Source organism: Podarcis pityusensis (assembly GCF_964106645.2).
Source record: "Podarcis pityusensis genome assembly, chromosome: 6".
NCBI classification, from domain to species: domain Eukaryota; kingdom Metazoa; phylum Chordata; class Lepidosauria; order Squamata; family Lacertidae; genus Podarcis; species Podarcis pityusensis.
Genome location: NC_138030.1, coordinates 20,584,795 through 20,607,014, shown reverse-complemented (window position 1 = coordinate 20,607,014; position 22,220 = coordinate 20,584,795). Strand labels below are relative to the sequence as shown.

The following is a 22,220-nucleotide window of genomic DNA, read 5'->3' as shown; positions in this document are numbered from 1 at the left end:
CCATCACTGTGTGCTGCAGCATTCAGACATTCAGCTGAATGCATGGGACACCAGAGCAATCAACTGTCCACATACTGCTGTTCGCTCCCTCCATGTAGTCATCATATGTGAAATAGTCTACGATGAACTTAACTGGAACAAAGTAGCCCTCTATCCAATATGGAATGACCTGACATTAAACCATCCCCCCCCCCCCTAATCTCAGTTACTTACACCACTTCCCAAATATTAGTTTAGGAAAGAAAATCCCAATCACTTTAACCACCGCTCCAAATTGTTATTGCAAGACCAAAAGCCTTGTTTGATCTTTGTTATCAACAGTTACACCTTCCACTTGTAAAATGGGCTATCAGCATCAGAAATGAAGGTGAAGTCTTGAATTCAGTATTTCTTGAGCAATTACAAATTGGGTATGCAAAAGACAAGAAGCGTTTTTTTGTTTTGTTTTGTTTTAAATCAATATTGTACAGTGGTACCTCGGGTTAAGTACTTAATTCGTTCCGGAGGTCTGTTCTTATCCTGAAACTGTTCTTAACCTGAAGCACCACTTTAGCTAATGGGGCCTCCTGCTGCTGCCGCACCGCCGGAGCCCGATTTCTGTTCTTATCCTGAAGCAAATTCTTAACCTGAAGCACTATTTCTGGGTTAGTGGAGTGTGTAACCAGAAGCGTATGTAACCCGAGGTACCACTGTATTGCTGAAGTGGTTGATATTTGCAGATGTTCATGTACTTTTAAATTATATTTCTATAGTATATGGATTATCAGCCAGACAACAAAAGTGGGTTTTACAAGTCCTTATGGTTGCTAAGAGACTTATACTACCATCCATTATGCAATGGTCTGAGGACCTCACCGCCCTGGCTACATTTGAAATATATATTTTGTATAGTTATCAGGTTTTGTGTGGTTACCTATCTAGACATCTGGAAAGCTTAACTTGCATGTTTAACTTCAGGTATATGTACTGGTGACTGTGTGTGTGTGTGTGTGTTATTAATAGTATTCCTTACAGATTACTTATTTTACTTTATTATTTTATTGTCTTCAGTTCTTTTTAATTCTCCTTCCTTTGTAAAATTAGCAAACAAAAATTAAATGATTTTTAAAAAGATAAAATGAACACAACAAAATTAAGGAGGAAGAGCCTCAAGGTCACCTTTTAATTAATATAATTTTTAAAAATATTTTCTCTTCATCTACTACTTCCAATTTATCCCTTTATTTGTGTGCGGGGCTGGGGTCTGTATGTTTGTTGTGTGATATGATTCCATGTTATTATCTGTAAGAGAGACATAATTAACTCAATTTTGACCATCAAAAGGACAACTGCAGCTCATCCCTCCTTCTCCATTGTTCCATACAGTGCATCAGCTGACTCAGCAAAGACACACTGCACACAGCCCTACTCTGATTGTAGACAATGGAATTGCATCAGTAGTAGACTCCACCCTTATCTTTACAAGACTTATAGCCCATGATGGCAAACACTGGATAGTGAGAGCATGGTGTAGTAGTTAAGAGTGTTGGATACAGGTAACTCGCATCTTATGCTTATTTAACATATGCTTACAGGACTTTGGAGAGGAGGTGGGAGGGCTCTAGGACCCTGCCAGAGCCTTTACACTGCGTTCCCAAAGTCAGGTAAGCAGTGGGCCCAGCTCCAGATGTTCCTGGCTTTGTGCATTTTTGCACATGTGTGTGGACCCCTGGGACATAACCCTGCATATTTGTGAATTACCCATATCCTAAAATGAACAAAGCATGCACAAAGTGAATATACACATCACATGCAATGTCAGGTATACCTGAGTTTCAGCTTAAACAACTCCAGAACACCTGGTTACTAATGAACAATAGAGCAAAGGACTTTTATTTAATTGTCGATATTGGCAGTTTTCTTACCAAAAAAAAAAAAAAAAAAAAAGGATTAGGAACTGTTTGATGATCCTTTGTACTCGGACCCTTTTTGCAATAGTTTGTTCATAGGCTGGAAGTTTGGCTGTTATAGCTCAGGTATGGATCTACTGTAGATGAAATTCTGCATTGATGTAGGCAAAAGTGAAATCCATTGCATGTGTATCAATTACTGTTAATCAAACCTCTTACTGTTAATCAAACCTCTCTGGCTCTTACCAAGTTCTACATCCTGATCATCAGTGAGGACAAGGATGATGTTTGGACGGATATTCCTGCGGTCCCTTTGAAACCTTCCCTTCAGACGCTGATTTAGCAGGAAAGCTGAACTGTCACCCAGCAAGGATAAGAGAGTCATTGCTAATAATCCCACGGCGATGCTACGCTGTGCCATATTGCACCAATTTTGAAGAACATGCAAATAAAGGTGAGGGGAGGTTGTCTATTTCTTCTTCAAAGGCAGATCTAAGAGCAGGACAAAAAAGAGAGAGAAAGCAGGTGAGTATGGATGTGGTGAAAGTCTCAACAGAATATATAAATCATTGTTTCTAATGCAAAAAAAACCAACAACACATTAAGAGCTAGTTCCTCTTTTAAGGATGAAAACTTTAAAAGGCCTATAAATAACCCCACGCCATCTGCACCCTAACCACACCACTTGTATCTGCTAGAACGCAGGGCCAATTAACATTGATCTAGTGGTAGGAAAAGAGCTTTCTGTAAAAAGGCAGTGGACACCCATGAAAAAGTAATTGTCTACAGTAATTTCCCAGCACGTGCCCTCTAGAATGTCCTCTGTTTTGGAGGCATGCATCTCCCCTTCATGCTTTAGCTAATCATTGTAATGGAACAACACAGAGTTCACCAGTTAAACAAAAAAAATGCCTTCAGTATTTTTTCCCCTACACATCCATGTACACACACACACACAAAAAAAAAACCCCAATATTTTTTTAAATATAAAAACAGATCCACACATTTAGTCATATCTAAGAAGCAGAAAAATAACCTGAAATGTTGAATGGGGTTTATAAGCAGTGTTAGTCCAGAGCAAGAATTAAGACCCTCGTGGTTTACACAACAGCCAAGTCTCTTATTTCCCACATCAGTATATTATAAAATTGTCTATACTCAAGTTAATCCCGTGACTTTACAGGGAACACCAGCCTCAACTCCACCCTGGTGGAATGAAAGCTTGCCTACTTATACCACAACTAGATTTGTTTCCATGTGTCCCAAAAAATACAAATTATTTAGGAAAGCATTGCGAACACAATTCTGAACAATACTGTGGGCGGGTGTTTCATGCTATGTCACCCAAGATCTGGGCTGTTTTCACAGGGCAATGGGTCCATTTTGAAAGAAGGAGACAAAACGCAGAGGTCTCATGCCAAAAACAAACCAAACACACACACACACACACACACGCACACACACACACACACACACACTAACTGCCAAAGACAGTTATTTACTGTGCAAAGAAGCATGCTTGCTATAATTTTTCTCAGAGGTTCTGAATTCCATTCCACTCCATAATGTGTACGTACTCTCTTTCTACACACTCTCTTTCAGTTCCCCCAGGCCTCTCTGCCACCATGTTTCCTAGTTATCCACTTTTTCTCTATGCACCCCATGGCAGCTGCTTCTTTGCCCCCATTCTTGTCACCCTTTACTACACTTGTCTGCAGCTCAGTCTCACCTTTATGCCCTTTGTTCTTTCCTGGCCCAACAAGTATCCTTTTATCTTTCTCTCCCCACTACTCTCTCTTTTTTGGGGGGGGGGGGCGGCGGCAAGAGGTGAATGGCAGAGCACATGCTTTACATGTAGAAGGTCCCATGTCCCTAGCATATCCAGGGTGGGCATGGAAACACCTCAAAAGAACTGCTGCTGCCAGTCAATGCATAACAGACAGTACTGAGCTTGATGGACCTATTATCTGATTCAGTGTAAGGTTGTGCCCTATATTCTGTTTCTCTCCCCTTCAGTCTTTTTGCATTGCATTTTAACCCAGAGCTTCAAAGGATGCTTTCTTATTTCTGAACTCCTTTTTTTTTTCATTGTTGTTCCTAATATGGAAACCGATTCAAGGAAATCAATTAGTTGCTTAAACTCATGCTAAGGTTTGTTTAATCAAGTGGCACTCCTAAAAATTACAGAAGCAGCCAGAAGGCTGATGATGGGTGGGGAATTCACCTGCTCAGCTTGGTTGGGTTTTTATACCCCTGCCCTATAAGGTCAATCAAGGAGAATCTACGGGCTTATAATAATATGCAAATAGAAAGCATTTCAGGATGCAGGAGTAAAAACCACAGCAGCCTTAATGGAACAGGAAATGCTCCATTCTACCGCTTCCAAATGCATTATAGTAGAAACTGGAAACCATTATTTTTGCCTCCAAGCCACAATACTAATTTTGGGCTACAATTAAAAACTCTGATGCATGTTGTCCCCCATCAATATACGAATGTGTATATACATGGTGGTTGCTTTTTACTATCAAGCACAAGCTTGGTTGAGACATATGTATGAGAGAAGTTGCTGCAAAGAATGGGAAGGCAGGGTTTCACTTCCTGCACAAAATCCTGAAGGATCCACCCTTTCCCATTTCCTTTAGTAACCCAGTTCCTGGATGAGACATGAGAAACAGAGATGAGTTTAGGGCTAGATAAAAAGCAGGGCAGTACAAATTAAAGGAAGGTGTCATAGAACAATTGCAAGGGTCCAGACTGGGTGTGTGCATGTGCTGATTTGACCCTATCCTATCACTATCCCACAGCCTTTTAAGTAAGCCCACAAAGGTTACTAGTGTATCAAAAACTACTAGCTGGCAGGGATGTGGGGGCAGAAGATGGGATGGGGAACTGGGTCCTTATTGCAGCAGTCCACTGCATTTCTATGCTGGTGCAGAGGAGAGGGCTTATCTGCTTGGTTGCCATGGTGAGCACGGAGGAGGGATGGAGCCTTCATCCCTCTTTCCTCCATCTGCTCCCTTGCATGCATGTCATTAAGAAAATAAGAAGAGACTGTTGGATCAGGTCAATGGCCTACCTAGTCCAGTATCCTGTTCTCACAGTGGCCAACCAGATGCCTCTTCTGGGAAGCCCACAAGCCAGACCTGAGAACCGCAACAGTCTCCCCACTTGTGATTCCCAGCAAACTGCCTCCAATGGATGTAGATCATAGCCTTTTCCTGCATGGATTTGTCTAACCCTCTTTGAAAGCCATTCCTTTTTGCCTGTGGCTACCAGGCTAGTAACAGGATGCGGGTGGCGCTGTGGGTTAAACCACAGAGCCTAGGACTTGCCGATCAGAAGGTCGGTGGTTCGAATCCCCGTGATGGGGTGAGCTCCCGTTGCTCTGTCCCTGCTCCTGCCAACCTAGCAGTTCAAAAGCATGTCAAAGTGCAAGTAGATAAATAGGTACCACTCCGGTGGGAAGATAAACGGCATTTCCGTGCGCTGCTCTGGTTTGCCAGAAGCGGCTTAGTCATGCTGGCCGCATGACCCGGAAGCTGTACGCCGGCTCCCTTGCCCAATAAAGCAAGATGAGCGCTGCAACCCCAGAGTCAGCCACAACTGGACCTAATGGTCAGGGATTCCTTTACCTTTACCAGGCTAGTGCTCAGATACAAAGTCCTGTTTTGGCTGTGGTGGAGAAGCATTACCATCCAGAAAGGGCAAGCTAACTGCTCTCTCACGGCTTATAGGCAACATAATCTCACAATAATAGATGGGACCCTTCTATAATAGACTGAGGAATTAAATGTTTTAAGAACTCCTGTGTGTTGTAGTTTTGCACACATATTCCTGGAGCAGAGGGTGCACTGAATCACAGCAGAAAGGATCAAGTTGCTTTAGGGTGAGCACACAAATGATGGTGCAGCCCTAGCAATCGTGCATAAAAATTGGAAGACTTCCCGAATCACTAGCGTTAGCTTTAAATGGGGACCACACAGCTTCATGGACGATAAATCTACCAGTGGCCTTGATAGCTAAATTCTGACAACAGGTTATAGAGACGAGCAATAATATCTGCAGCCTGCTTGCAAGCTTTGGGAGAAATTGTGGCTTAGTGGGGGACTTCCGGTCGGCGCCAGCGTTAATGGCGGTCCTCTTTCCGAGCTCCGGAGGAGGACTGCTCTGCGAGTTCGGGTCTGACCCGCTACGGCAAGCGGGGGGCCCCTAAAATCACAGGCGCGGAAGCCTGTGAACAAGGAGACTCGGTGGGCACCAGAAGCGCCCCCCCTTACTGCGAAAGAGCCTTTTTAAAGGCTCCGGAACGGCATCGGGAGAGTGCGGTGCTGAGAGTCGTTACCCAGCCCACAGGGTGAAGCCGCGTCGCCATTGACGGAGAGCGCCGATTCCTTCCTGTAAATTTTGGACTGAAAAACCCGTGAGTAAGATTGGACGTCTATCTGGAACTAAAGATTTAAACCTGAAATTTGGCTGAAAACGGGGAAGGTGAAAATTAAGGAAGTCTGCCTTCCCCCGACTGCATGACAGTTAAAGCAACGGAGTTTTAAAGCTGCATCCGCAGGAAGCAATTCAGAACTGTTTAAACCTGACATTGAATATAGATTCCCCTCTAGCAAGCAGGGCAGAGGGGAGGAAAAGGGACATTAGAATTCTGCATGATCTACCTAAAGGGGAAAAAAAAGCCTTCCGCTGTCTTAATCCACTGAAACGGACTGCCAAACAAGATATTAGGGCACTGAACTGTCTTTAGAAACTTGTGGGAAAGTTACATGGTTAAAGTTTTGCTTGATACAAAGTTCTGGGACTTTATTGCTACAGTATACTGGAGTGTGTTGAAAGAGTATCCACAGGAAAAAAGTGTTGCAGTTTATATATTCAAGCCTCCTGATATATTTGTTTTTAACTTCTTTGTTTCCCTCACTTGGACATTTTGTTCTGCTCCCTCTAGAGGGCTGAAAGTATTAGTTGCAACGGTTTAAGACAGTGGGATTTTCCATCAGGGAACTGTCTTTGTGGGAACGTCCTTGGGACATGAGTGCCCCGGCAGAAGAGATAACTACCAGAGCTAAAGCTAAACAGCAACAACTGCAACAAAAGAAAAGAGGCTCAATTTCTAGTCTAACTCCTACAGGAGCAGCTGGACAAGAAAAAGTGACAGCTGCCTCCATGGAGTCAGTGACACAGGCATTACTTAAGATAAACCAATCTTTGGAGACTTTGACAAAGCAGAGTACAGAAAACTCACAAAAACTAACAGAATTAACAGCGAGATTGGACTTGAACACGAAAAGTGTGACATCCAATACAGAATCTATAAATAAGCTGATTGAAGAAAACTCGGTAACACGTAAAATTGCAGAGGACGCCAGAAAAATTGCTGGAGAGGCACAGGAGAAGTTAGAACCGATTGCTAAGAAGGTATATGAGCATGATGCGACCCTGTCTTTGATGGAATTACAGAGAAAGGAGAGAAACCTGAAATTAAGATCAATTCCCGAGAGTGAAGGGGACAGCCTCGTGGAGTTCCTAACACAAGCATTTGCCGACTTTTGGCAGGAGGATTTGGAGGAGGAAGAATTTAAGATAATAACAGCATTTAGATTGGGCAGGAGACAGAACAGAAAGACCCCGAGGGATTGTCTGATTACTCTCAGATCTACGGAAGAAAGAGACAAAATATTAAAACTACATTACCAAAAGGCCTTGGAAATTGAAAATTCACCTATACAAATCTTTAAAGACATCCCTAAATATATCTTGGAGGTGAGAACCTTCTATAAGGATTTGGTCTACCTGCTGAAGAAGAACAACATCCTCTTTAGGTGGGAGTTTCCACAAGGACTGTCCTTCAACTACAAGGGAAAGAAGGTGAAAATAAAGACAATCCAAGACAAAGAGAAGTTACTGGAGAGAAATAACGAGGACTTACAGAAGGGAACGGTGGATCCAATTCTAGAACAAAGGAGAGCGTTAGATATTTTGAACCTATCGTTTGGACTTAAACCACCGCCATCAGAGGAAGAGCAACAACTTGGAGCAGTAGGAGGAGTAACGGAGAAACAATAAGATGGCCCTGCAATTCCTCAGTTGGAATTGCAATGGGCTAAACATGCCTTTGAAGAGACGACAGGTGTTTCATATTTTGAAAAAAGAACAATTGGATTTGATTTGTTTACAAGAAACTCATGTAACCAGGGTACACAGGAAACTACTTATAAATAAAAGATTAGGACAAGAATTTATCTCATCGGACAAAGTCAAGAAAAGAGGAGTTGTGATTTATGTAAAAGAGAAATGGACCCCAAAAATGATGTTTAAAGATGAACAAGGAAGATACCTGGCAGTTGAAATACAAGTACAAGGAGAAAAAATTTTAATAGTTGGAGTTTATGCACCAAATGAAGGCAAGGCGGAATTTTTTAAGAAGCTTCATGAAACTCTGATGGATTATTTGGATTACAATGTAATAATTATGGGAGATATGAATGGTGTGGTCTCTACAAATATGGACAAGGCACAAAGACTGACAATCTCCAAGGAAGGGAGACTTCCGAAGACCTTCTTTGAAATGACTGAAAATATGGACCTAATAGACATATGGAGAACGAGGAACCCTCTTGAGAGAGAGGGAACTTTTTTCTCTCAAGCAATGATGACCTGGACCAGAATTGATCAAATTTGGATTACTAGTGGGATGGCTCCAAAGATTAAGAAGGTAGAAATCTGCCCAAAAACTTGCTCCGACCATAACGCCGTGAAGATGGAAATGAAACTTACAACAACTGGTCAATTTAGATGGAGGATGAATGACACCCTGTTTCGAGATGAGGAGATCCACATGAAGGCCCAAAAAACTTTAAGGGACTACTTTGAAATAAATCTAAAGGCCGATGTGGAAAAAAGAGTGATCTGGGACGCAAGCAAAGCTGTGATGCGAGGATTTCTGATTCAACAAAATTCAATAAAAAAGAGAAAGCAGAATGAGAAGAAGGAAAAGATTCTGGAAAAGATAAAAGAAGGAGAGAAAAAATTAAGATCAAAACCAAAGTCCCAGGAGATTTTGAGAGAGATCAAGTTATATCAAACACAATATATGGAACTGATGAATCAAGAGATTGAATGGAAGATAAAGCAAATGAAACAAAAGACATTTGAATCGGCAGATAAATGTGGCAAACTTCTGGCTTGGCAATTGAAGAAAAGGCAGAAATTAAATACAGTTACAAGCCTAGAAGTGGATGGAAAGAATATATCTAAACCTAATGAGATTAGAAACTGTTTTTTGAGCTATTTTAAAAAACTATACTCTCAAGGGCCACAAAATGAAAAGGACATAGATGAATTCCTTAATAAATATGGATTACAAAAAATCTCTCATCAAAGTAAGGTGGATTTAAACCAGAGAATAACAGAACAAGAGATAGAGGGTGCCATTCAGGACATGCAACTGGGCAAATCTCCAGGACCAGATGGACTGACTTCCAGATATTACAAAGCCTTGAAGGAGTGGTTGGTTCAACCGTTAAAGGAAGTCTGTAACGAGATTTTAGAGGGGGAAAAGGCACCAGAGTCGTGGAAAGAAGCTTATATTACACTCATACCAAAGACAGAGACTGAAAAGACTCAACTTAAGAACTACCGCCCAATATCATTACTCAATGTGGATTATAAAATTTTTGCAGACATTTTGGCAAAAAGATTTAAAAGAGTGTTGATGGAGAAGATTCACAAGGACCAAGCAGGCTTTCTCCCAAAAAGGCATTTATCAGACAATGTAAGGAATATAATAGACATTTTGGAACTACTAGAGGTGAACTTAAACACCAAAGCAGTGTTGATCTTTGTGGACGCGGAGAAAGCCTTTGACAATATTTCTTGGAGTTTTATGAAAAAGAATCTTCATGGGATGGGGGTAGGTCAAGGCTTTGAGAACGGTATGGGTGCGATATATTCTGAACAAAAAGCTAAGCTGATTGTAAATAATGTGATAACTGAGGAACTTAAGATAGAAAAAGGAACACGACAGGGGTGCCCAATTTCCCCATTGCTTTTCATTTCTGTTCTGGAGGTGTTGCTAAATATGATTAGAAATGACCAGCAGGTTAAAGGTGTACAGGTCGGAGCCAAACATTACAAGTTAAGGGCCTTTGCAGATGACTTAGTATTGACCTTACAAGAGCCAGACACTAGTACGAAAAGGGTGTTGGAGATAATTCAACAATTCGGCCAGGTAGCCGGATTTAAACTGAACAAACAGAAGACTAAAGTCTTAGAAAAAAATCTAACAGTCATGGAGAAGGAGAAATTTCAAGAAGAGACAGGTTTGACAGTGGTTAAGAAGGTGAAATACCTAGGGGTTCACTTGACATCTAAAAATTTGAACTTGTATAAAGATAATTATGAAAAGTGTTGGTCAGAAATTAAAAAAGATCTAGAAATATGGTCAAATTTGAAATTGTCAATGTTAGGCCGAATTGCAGTTATTAAGATGAATGTATTGCCTAGAATGTTATTTTTGTTTCAAACTTTGCAGATTCTTGACAAGATGGACTGTTTCAAGAGGTGGCAGAAAGACATTGCGAAATTTGTCTGGCAGGGCAAAAAGCCCAGAATAAAATTTAAAGTACTTACAGATGCAAAAGAAAGAGGGGGATTTGCCCTGCCGGACTTAAAACTGTATTATGAAGCAGCAGCGTTTTGCTGGCTGAAAGAGTGGATGCTCCTCGAGAACACAGATATCTTGGATTTAGAAGGTTTCAATAATACATGTGGTTGGCATGCATATCTATGGTATGATAAAATCAAAGTGCATAGGGCCTTTAAAAATCACATTGTCAGAAAAGCGTTATTTAATGTTTGGATAAGATATAAAGACTTGTTGGAAAACAAAACCCCTAGATGGTTGTCACCCTTGGAGGCTAAGGCATTGAAGAAACTCAATATGGAGGCCGAATGGCCAAAGTATTGGGAAATCTTGGAACAAGATGGAGACAAATTGAAATTACAGAGTCATGAGAAATTGAAACCTAAAGTACGAGACTGGCTCCATTATTATCAAACAATGGAGGTTGTGATGGGACGATGAGCTGCTTGTGTGTAAAATCCAAGTCCCTCAGAGTTTGGTCAAGTTTGCAAACCTCTGTCTGTAACGGAGCCCCTTAAACATGGCTCCGTCAGTCGCTGGCAGATTCCGACAGTGGTTGCTTTCGGAATCGCTTCCAACATAAAAGCTCCTTAACGGAAACACGTCTTCTGGACTCTCTGCGTGACAGTTTCCGGCGAGGAGTGGGTGTCCCTACAGGAGGTCCTGAAACCTCCCCACTGTTTTCGCTGGAAGTGTCTCTGAGCCATCCCTCCAGCTCACTTTCCCTCAGCTCAGCTCCTCTCCCCCTACTGGTTCCCTCTTCAGCTGCTGAGTCTCTCCCAACCTGTGTGAGCCCTTTCACTTCCCTTCCTTCCGATGGCAGTTCCCTGACATCCACCTCCCCTCCAGGGCCCCCTTCATCCCCTCTCGCCCCCTCCTCTACGGGCGGTGAGGAGGCAAAACCCCGGAATGAACTTCCTTCATCTTCCGATGTCTCGAACACTTCTCTCCACCTGTTGCGGTTCCTGGTCTCGAAGTACTCCTCCTCCTCAGAGTCCATCTCCCCTTCCCCTTCCGAGTCCGAGAATCCTTCCAACTCCTCCTCCTCATCGGTGGTCCCAAAGTATTCCCTCCGGAACCTCTCCACAGGCTGAGGTTTCCTTGGGAACCTTTGATGGAACGTTTCTATCAATACCTCGTCATTGATATCTTCTGCCATTACCCAAGTGTTTTCTGACTCCGGTTCTCCTTCCCACGCTACCAAATACTCCACCTGATCCCCCTTCCACCTGGCGTCGAGGATTTCTGCCACATGGCTGCTGCATTCCCTTTCTTCTATGACCGGTCCCCGAGTGGCCATCCCTTCTCGTCCCCCCTCATACGGTGACAGTAACGACCTGTGAAATACTGGGTGCAGTTTCATGTGGTTGGGTAACCGGAGCCTGAAAGCCACTGGGTTGACCTGTTGAATGACCTCAAAGGGACCCAATCTCCTGGGTCTTAATTTCTTACAACCTCCTTTGAACGGCAACCCTTGGGTTGACAGCCACACCCTATCTCCCACCCTTATGGTTTCACCTTCCCTTCGGTTCTTGTCTGCCTGCCTCTTGTATTCTTCCTTCGCCCTTTCTAAGTTGAGTTGGAGCTGACGATGGATTGCTTCCATTTCTTCTACAAAATGCTCGGCTGCCGGGACGCTCCATCTCTCCCCTTCTCCCCCTGGGAAACCCCTGGGATGACACCCATAATTAGCCAAGAAGGGGCTCATCCCTGTGGACACATTCTCGGCATTGTTGTAGGCAAATTCCGCCAGCGCCAACTTTTCTACCCAGTCATTCTCTCTGTCATTGACATAACACCTCAGGTATTGCTGGAGGACACCGTTTGCTCTTTCCGCCTGCCCGTTGGTTTCAGGGTGCCGGGCAGTCGAAAAGTTGACCTCCACCTGCAGTAAGCTCATGAGCTTCCTCCAGAACCTGGAAGTAAATTGTTTTCCTCGGTCTGAGACCACCCTCAATGGCACCCCGTGCAACCTAAAAATGTGTTCTACAAATAACTTCGCTGTCTCTTCCGCCGTGACTGCATGCGAGCAGGCTACAAAGTGGCACATCTTTGTTAGTAGGTCTACCACCACCATGATGGCTGTTTTCCCCTTGGACTTCGGCAGATCAGTCATAAAATCTATCGACACTGCCTCCCAAGGTCGTTCTGGGGTTGGTAAGGGTTCTAATAGCCCCGCCGGTGCCCGCCTCTCCCCTTTGGCTCGCTGGCATTGCTCACACCCTCTTACATACTCCCGTACATCTTCCCTCACCTTAGGCCACCAAAATTCCCTGGTGACCAACCACATGGTTTTGTGTTGTCCAAAATGCCCCGCCGTGGGGCTGTCGTGCAACTGCTTGAGTACCCTCCCCCTTAAGTCTCCTTCAGGGATATACAGTGCCCCTTTGTAATACAAAGCTCCATTTCTTTCCTCAAAACCCCCTGGTTCCTCTCCCTCACCCCTAAGACCTCTGAGCTTATTCTGGGCGTATTCATCATTCTCTGTTTCCTCTACCAGTTCTCTTTGTCCCACCAATGCCGCCCCACACACCCAGCGGTCCTCTGGAATGACATGTCTCTCTTCGGGTGCTCCCTCCCCCTCCAAATATTCAGGTTTGCGTGAGAGAGCGTCCGCCCTAATGTTCTCTGGGCCTGGCACGTAACAAATCTCAAAGTTAAATTTGGAGAACTCCTGGGCCCATCTCACTTGCCGTTGGTTGAGCACTCGTGCCGTCCTCCAATACTCTAGGTTCTTGTGGTCAGTGCACACTTGCACCTTATGTTGTGCGCCAATTAGCAGGTGCCTCCATCTCCGGAACGCCTCATGAATGGCTAGTAGTTCTCGGTCATACACCGTGTAGTTCCTCTCGGATTTGTTCAGCTTTCGCGAAAAAAAGGCATACGGTCTCCACTCTGACTCCTCCTTCCCTGGCTGCAGAAGCACCGCCCCAATCGCTCTGTCTGATGCGTCAGTTTCCACTCTCATCGGTTTTTGTAAATCCACATGCAGGAGTTGTTGTTCCGAGGCGAAGGCCCTTTTTAGTTCCTCAAATGCTCGCTCCGCCTCCTCAGTCCAAACGAACTTCTTCTTACTGCTGAGACAGTCCGTAATGGGCGCCGTCAGGTGGGCAAAGTTTCGGATGAACTTACGATAGAAGTTCCCAAATCCTAGGAACCTCTGCACATCCTTCCTTGTTTTGGGTGTTTTCCATTCCAGCACCGCCTGGACCTTGCCGGGATCCATGGCCAATCCCTTGTCTGACAGGCGATACCCCAGGAATTCCACCTCCTTGGTATGAAACTGACACTTCTCCAGTTTCACCCACAGCTGGTTGGCTTGCAGCCTGCTCAACACTTCTCTGACGTCTCTCACATGCTGCTCCTCATTCTCAGAATACACCAACACGTCGTCTAAGAAGGCCACACAATTCTTGTAAAGCAAAGGCCCCAGGACGTGGTTCATAAACGATTGAAAGCATGCGGAGCCTGCTTGTAGGCCGAAGGGCATAACTAAATATTCAAATGCCCCTAAAGGGGTGAACATGGTGGTTTTCCATTCATCCCCCTTCCTTATTCGTATCAGGTTGTACGCCCCCCTTAGGTCCAGCTTTGTGAAAATCTTTCCCTTCCGCACCCTTGTCAAAATGTCGTCAATCCTGGGCATAGGGAAAGCCACTGGTTCTGACACTGCATTTAAGGCCCTGAAGTCACACACCAGCCTCGGCTTGTTCGTGTTTTTTTTATCCACAAAAAACACTGGGCTGCCCCCCACCGCCCTGGACTCTCTGATGAACCCTCTCTTCAGGTTCTTGTCAATGAACTCTCTTAGCTCCTGCATCTCTCTGTCTGACATGGCGTACAGCTTGCCTACAGGGAGCTGTGCCCCAGGGAGTAAATTGATTTGACAGTCAAAGGGTCTATGCGGAGGTAGTTGGTCAGCTTCCCTTTCGCTGAAGACGTCGCGGAGATCTGCGTATTGTCGTGGTACCTTCACGTTCTCCGTTACTTCAGTCCCTGCTAGGGTGGCTTGGGCCCCTGCCAAACCCTTTCCCTCTTTGCAGTGTTCTAAGCAATGTGCTGAACCAAAAGAAACCACTCTCTGATGCCAGCCCACCAGCGGATCATGTAACGCTAGCCAGCTCATCCCCAATATAATGGGAGCTCCTCCCAAGGTGGCCACATTAAACGCTATCAGTTCGGTGTGCCTTGCCACCTTCATTATCATTGGGACGGTCTGCAAGCTGACTTCTCCTCCCAACAGCTCCCTGCCATCGATCGTGGTCACCTGCAGGGGGTTGCTTAAAGGGATCGTCTGTATCTGGTGTTCAGCTGCAAACTCTTTGCTCATGAAATTGCAGGAGCTGCCTGAGTCCAACAGTGCCTTTATCTTTAGAGGGTGTCCGTTTGGCAGCTCTAGCGCCACTTCTATCACTAGGGCGGGTTTAGGAGGTTCTGGCGTGGGCACTTTCACTGCTCTTTGGCCTGGCTGCTGTGCCCCGACGGTGGCAGCCAGGCGTTGGCTTTTACTTGCTCCGGTATTTCTTCCTCTCTTCCCTCCACAGCTCCTACCATCCCTTGCCATTCCTTCCTCTGGGGGCAGACTCTGGCAAAGTGACCTGGCTGTTGGCAGAGATAGCATTTCCGGGCGCCTTTTCCCTCCTTCTTTCCCCCCTCACTGGGCTTTGAAACTGCGCGCGCGCGCGCGCTGTTCCGATTTCCATCGGCTCTGCCGGCGGGAAAGTTGGCTCTGGAATGTCTGGAATGCGGAACTCCTTCCAACGTTCCCCCTTCCCTTCCCGCCTCTCCAATGCTCTCGCCTCCTGGCGCGCTCCTATGGTCAGCGCTGATTTGGTCAGCTGGTCCATAGACTCCGCCCTGGGCGCCCGGGAAAGTTCGTCTTTCACAGCCGAAGAAAGCCCTTCTTCAAAGAGCATTTGAATGGGTTCCGCCGATAGATCCCACCCCAATTTATGGATCAACATGGTGAACTCAGTCCAGTACTCACGGACAGATCGGCTCCCCTGTTTGCAAGCCATTAACTGTCTGCGCACCACTCCCTGTTCAATATCGCTGGAAAACATCAGATCCATGGCGCGAAAGAACTTCATCGTGTCCTTTAGGACGTCACTATTCGCTGCCATCAGGGGTCTAACCCAGTCTCTCGCCCCCTTTTCAAGATGCCCAATCACGAAAGCCACTCGTGATTCCTCGTCAGGGAATTCATCAAACTGCAGATTGAGGGCATATTGCATCTCTGTCCGAAAGCCATGATAGTCTTTGGGCTCCCCCCCAAACTTCTGCACCAATCCTGGTACCTTTCTGACGAGCTGGGTGTCTTTCCCCTTTTTGTCTGCATCCTGAGCCCTCCTCTCCTCAAGCCTCGCTGTCTGCAGCGCTAGCTGGACCTCCAACACCCGGTACCTTTCTTCCAGGCTTGGACCCGCTCCAGCTCCTGCTTCTCCGGTTCCGGCTGGGTTGCTCATGATGCCTTCTCCTGCACAAGCTGCTCACGGAGACTGTCGGAATGCTGTGATGGGACGATGAGCTGCTTGTGTGTAAAATCCAAGTCCCTCAGAGTTTGGTCAAGTTTGCAAACCTCTGTCTGTAACGGAGCCCCTTAAACATGGCTCCGTCAGTCGCTGGCAGATTCCGACAGTGGTTGCTTTCGGAATCGCTTCCAACATAAAAGCTCCTTAACGGAAACACGTCTTCTGGACTCTCTGCGTGACAGTTTCCGGCGAGGAGTGGGTGTCCCTACAGGAGGTCCTGAAACCTCCCCACTGTTTTCGCTGGAAGTGTCTCTGAGCCATCCCTCCAGCTCACTTTCCCTCAGCTCAGCTCCTCTCCCCCTACTGGTTCCCTCTTCAGCTGCTGAGTCTCTCCCAACCTGTGTGAGCCCTTTCACTTCCCTTCCTTCCGATGGCAGTTCCCTGACAGAGGTCTACAAACAAGATAGGGAAATTGGCTTCCAGGTGGAGAAATCAAAATTAGAAACTGAATTGTTAGAACCCAATACCAAGAATTTATCAAGAATGTATAATTTGCTGCTGAAATGGAATACACAAGATGAAACAGTTAAATCGGCTATGATTAAGTGGGCACAGGACATTGGTCATAACATTATGTTTGCTGACTGGGAATGGTTGTGGAACACCGGTATAAAATTTACGGCATGTAATGCCTTAAAGGAAAATATTATGAAAATGATCTACAGGTGGTACATGACCCCAGTCAAGCTAGCAAAAATTTATCATTTGCCTGATAATAAGTGTTGGAAGTGTAAAGAAACTGAAGGTACTTTCTATCACCTTTGGTGGACGTGCCCGAAGATTAAGGCTTTCTGGGAAATGATATATAATGAAATGAAAAAGGCACTTAAATGTACTTTCCCGAAGAAACCAGAAGCCTTTCTCTTGGGCATTGTCGGCCAATTGGTGTCAAAGAAAGATAGAATCTTTTTTATGTATGCTACGAAAGCAGCAAGAATACTCATCGCAAAGTATTGGAAGACACAAGATTTACCCACTCTGGAAGAATGGCAGATGAAAGTGATGGACTATATGACACTGGCTGAGATGACTGGCAGAGTCCGCGACCAGGGGAAGGAGACGGCGGAAGAAGAATGGAAGAAATTTAAAATCTATCTTAAGGACTATTATAAACTTGATGAATGTTAGAATGTCGAGGTTTTGAGAAAGAAAGGGTTACAGCGATATAAGATTAGACTGAAGGGAAGATTAAGAAGACATATGTTTGACAGAACTATTTAGAAGTTGCTGGAAAACTTTGGACATTGGGATGCAGAAAGGGGAGGTATGGGGGAGTCCGAGAAAGAAGGTTTATGAAAAAAAGGTCATGAAACTATACGTGTTTGTATGTCTTTTTATATGTTTGTATTGTCTTAAAATTTTTGTAAAACTAATAAAAAATTATATATATAAAAAAAGAAATTGTAGCTTAGTGGAAGAGCATAAACTTTGTGTGCAGAAGGCCACAGGCTCAATCCCAAGTAACTCCAGATACTTGAAAGCCAAAAGCTGAACTAGATGGATCTCACGTGTGCCACTGTCCTCTAGGGCAAAATTGGTGGCAGTATGCAAGGGGGCTTTTTCTGTGGCAGCGCCCCATAGGTAGAACTCTATGCCTCAAGAAGTTCGGTTGACTTTGTTTCTATTTGCATTCTGCCAGCCTTTGAAGACATTTCTTCTTAAACAACCTTTTGATCCTGTTGTTGCTTAATCTTATCTATTGTTAGCTCTGGCTTTCTGTGCTCTTGATGCCTTTTGGGCGTTTTGATGCTGCTTTTAGTCTTGCTTTGTTTTGCTGATGGTTCTAATGATGAGTTGCTCCTGTTTTTATTTTTGTGGTTGTATATAACCAGCAACTCCTTTCTAGAGCAGAAATGGGGAATAAAAGCTGTTCTATAAATAAAAGACAGCTTGGATATGATCCAAAGCAAATTCATTCTTATGGAGATTCACTTATTACTTTTAGCAGTTCTCATGCTTTTAAGACTTAGGCGAATGCAATAATTATAATTCGTAGTCATCTGACCCAGAGGATTTTTCTTATTATAATGGAAGGTAAAATTATAAAGAAGCTGCACTGGGCATATCAAGTTCCAATTATTTCATCAGTTCAATGAGTCAATTTTTGATAAAATTCCTTGCACACTGTCTTTATAAAGGCTGACAACAAGATCTAATGCGATGGGAATCAATTAAAAGTGACACAATGGGAATCTGTTTTTTTCTGAAGACCAGAAGTGGCTGAGCAGAAGGGGGGAAAACCATAGCACAGCAATCTTTGCTTTGTGAAATTAAGTTAGCATTATGTTCATAAAGCAATAACAAGAAGCTCTCACCTTTTCTTGGTAGGTCATTTCTAAGTAAATATATCTGCACATCTTTGCTACAGATTCCTTTTGCACTGATAAGCCTTGATTAAAAGGGTTCTGAAGCTGTGACAAAGCTATTGGTATGAGAAATTATGACCAATTTTTCTTACACCTGCAGCAGCAATAGCAAAACTGAATTGCAATAGTGAACTGGGAGCTGCATATCTCTTAACCACAGTGAACAAGGAGAGGCTTACTTCTGAGTAAACAGGCATACGATTCTGCTGCCATGTCTTTCTGGCATGAGCACATAGGAAGGACCTGTGATGTGACAGGGCAGTAAGAGAAACATCACTTACCTTGAGCAGGTTCCCTTGGGGGGGGGTTGATAATTCAATGACACCAGTGTCTGTACAACCTTAGATTTAATTTAAGGGGTGATAGTAGAACAGTAGTTCAATGTTAATGAAAAATAAAATTGCTAGAGCGTGGCTAAATTCAGAAGGGGGTGGGGAGAGCTTCTGGTCTCGTTGTGCAGACAGCCATACCAGCTGTTTTCACAAGAACATTACAAGAACAGCTAGTACAACTGCACCTCATCCCAGGTAGTGCACTTGACTGCTGCTTCTGATTTATTTATTTTTACTGTTTAACGTCACTACTAGCTTTCCTGTAACTGAAAGACATCACAAGGAAGGAATGTTGCTGCTTTCAGGCTGCTGTCTTAACTAATAAGGCCTCATCCACACCAACATAGTGTTGTGGGTGCTAGGGTGCCAGATTGCTCTAAATTCCTAATAGGTCTTAGAATTTAATGCATGCTTGGAATGTTAAAATGGGCTACCAGACATGGGTAAAGGTAATGGGCCATCAGCAAAGTCAGAGAGAGGGGATGTTCTGCCAGATGGAAAATGGGAAGGGTCCCTCCCTCAACTCAGTTAGTTTGAAAGACAAAGGAGAGTTTTGAGGTAGAATTTTAGAGCTGAGTTTAGGATGAGGTTTTGGCAGTGATGTTGCAGGCTGTAAAAGGCTGAATCAGAGGGTCAGAGAGCCATGGCTGATTTCTGTTTTGATCCAAGGCTGCAGCTATGAGAGAAACAAGACCCTTTTGGGGTGTTAATACTGTGAGACCCTCCATTGTAGGCTCTGATTGTCTATATGTGTAAATAAACCTTATATCATCAAGACACCACAGTCTCCACTGTGCCTCATTTCCAAAAGGAAACACAGACACCAGGAAACACCTGGAATCTCAAAGAATGCTCAGAGATTGGGATGGCAGGTACCACTGGTGTTAAAAGTAGGATTTGTGTTTCCTGGAGGAAACCCCTGTGGACAAGGTGAGCCTGGATTCATGATGGAGGGAGGAAAGGCATTCATGGAGCATTTCAAGTTGATGCTCCAGCAGCAACTCCAGCAACAGATGGGACGGCAAAGCCAGATGTTTGGCAAAATAACCCTGCAGCGAGGCCAACTGTTTGAGCAGTGGATGGAGCAGCAGAACCAGTTGTTCAATGAAATGAAGCAGCTGCATGCAGAGTGCATGAGAAGTCTGCATGGAGAGAAAAGTGTGACTCCATGTGATGTGACAGCCTTGCCTGATGAGATGCCACAAGGGGTTAAAAGTGACCTAGGAGCTGAGCTGAATAGCACCTAAAACAGGCGTCGGCAAAAAGTTTTAGCCGCAGGCCAGTCCACCGTCCCTCAGACCTTGTGGTGGGCTGGAGAAGCGGCACCAGGAGGGGGGAGCTGGAAGAAGAGGTGAGGGGGGCAAGTAGTCCTCCTCCCCAGCCCCAGCGCTTACCTTCTCAAGGGCTGCTGCCGCCACCACTGCTTCTCGTGGGTAGGCAGAGGGAGCTCGTCCGCTCCGCTCTCTGGCTCACAGGAGCACCAGGGTGGTGGTGGGGGTAGCGGGAAGATGAGCTGTGCAAAAGGGCTGGCTCCAGATAGGGGCTGCTTAAAATGACGCTTAGCCAGCTCAGCCCAGCCCAGCCCAGCCCCCTTCCTCCTCTAGGCAGGGTGGGGAGAAGCTAAGAGGAGGGAGGGAGGAGGCGCTGCCACCGCGGTGTGTGTGAGGGAGAGGGGGGGAATGGAATTGTGCAGGGGGGGGAATGGTGCCACCCGAATGTACAGAATCCCCACGCCGATCCACAGACAGTCCGCAGGCCAAATCCTGAAGGCAATTGGGCCTGATCCAGCCCGCGGACCTTAGTTTGCCGACCCCTGACCTAAAAGGAAAGAGAGAGATCCAGAGTGTGGATGGGCAGCTAAGCGGCTTGGACTGTGAAGAGATGCAATCTGTAGCTGAAGGCATGTGTTTGTTTGTTTGTTTGTGTGTGTGTGTGCGTGTGTGTGTGCGTGCACACGCACTCTGGATGGAGCAGAGGAGCTGCTGCTAATTGACTTCTCTACTCCCTACGAGCCTGCTGTGGAAAAGGAGGAATTGGAGGTGCCCGTGAGCATGCAAGAGCTGCTGTTGATTGATTTCTCTGCTCCCTGGGAGCCTGCTGTGGAAAAGGGGGAGCAGAAGGAAGTGGAGGAGAAGCCAGCACCTGTGGGAAAGATGGTGTTTTCCTGTGTGGAGAACACACAGGAGCAGCTTGAGGCTTGTCTGCATCCACAAGAGAAGCCTGAAGGGAAACTGGCTCCTGCTAAATTGAGCAAAAGAACCCCACCCCCACACACAATGATTTTGCCCCTTGGGTGCCCCAAGATGATCTTGTGGCATGGCGACCAGTCCCTATAATGGGTGCAGTCCTCAAAAGCAGCCAGGGTCAGCCAGGGTCCTGTGAGTTTGGGAGGCAAGAGACATTGGGAGAGCTATGAGCTGTGAAGCACTCCAGAGACGTTGGATGTAGCGGTAACTGGAGAGGGGAATTCCTGGCCTCCAGCCTAGACTGAAAAATATTCCAGTGGCTGCCAACACATCATACCCAGGTATTAAGAGCACCTGGGCAACAGCAAGGATTTAACCAGTAGCTATAACCCTACTGAATGGTTCAAGCTCAAATGGACAGGGTTTGTAGTCATCTGCACTTCAAGAGAAGGCCAACAGCTGGGAGATATGAGGTTTGGGCACACACCTATGTTTCCCGATCTTCACAGTGACTTGATTGTAAGTTACTAGCCAGCTGATTTGCACTGTATACTGGAAAGGGAGCAAAAGTTACCGCCTCTGCAACACGCTAGATAGGACTCCCTGGCAAGTCTATGGCTATGCGTTCCCCCTCCCTCACATCCCCCAAAACCAGAATAAGAGGTTGGTATCCTCTCCTGTTTAATGAATGTAGCCTTATTATTCTGTTTCACTTTTCTCCTAGTAGGTACTCAACACCTCAGGCTTCATCATGTATGTGGATACAGCCTTTGATGCAGTCTTTAAGGGCAATTCCAGGTAGCAGTTTTCCATTTCCATTTGACAATTCAGAATGTATATTAGCAGTCCAAGGAAACACAACAAGTTGGCCTCAAAATGTTTTCATCTGGCACCTGGCGAGGTGCTGGAAAACACAATTAGATGAGGCCAGTTTTCACAAAACATACCAGCAGTTTCCTGTGCTGCTCAAACCAGAGATTAGGGCTAAGCTAAGCAGGAAAAGCTTTTGTGGGTGGCAGGAAGTATTCATTAATTTATTTAAGTCACTTATACTCTGCCTTTAGCACCCCCTAGGCTCTCAGAACAGCTTACCAGAAGTATCACATGACCTGTTTTGTCCTGTTGCTGTCAAGAAGATCCCTTGTTGCTCTGTTGGCCTTCTCCTAATAATTCTTCTTTCTTTTTTAAAATCCTAGCCTTGATTCCTTCATGTCCCATGTTCAGAACTTGCTCCAGGCTTGAGTCTCAGGAGCCTGTCACATATGG

The 22,220-nt window shown here is 45.2% G+C and overlaps 1 protein-coding gene across 3 annotated transcripts in view; it reads right to left on the bottom strand.

Moving 5' to 3' along the window:
• Window positions 1-22,220, bottom strand: part of SULF2 (sulfatase 2) — a 286,446-nt gene that overhangs the window by 84,416 nt on the left and 179,810 nt on the right. For all 3 annotated transcript variants that reach the window (XM_081011117.1, XM_081011116.1, XM_081011118.1), the window contains one exon: window positions 2,136-2,381. In XM_081011117.1, the coding sequence (XP_080867243.1) occupies window positions 2,136-2,310 (175 nt within the window). In that variant the 5' untranslated portion in view covers window positions 2,311-2,381. The remainder of the gene's footprint in view (window positions 1-2,135; window positions 2,382-22,220) is intronic.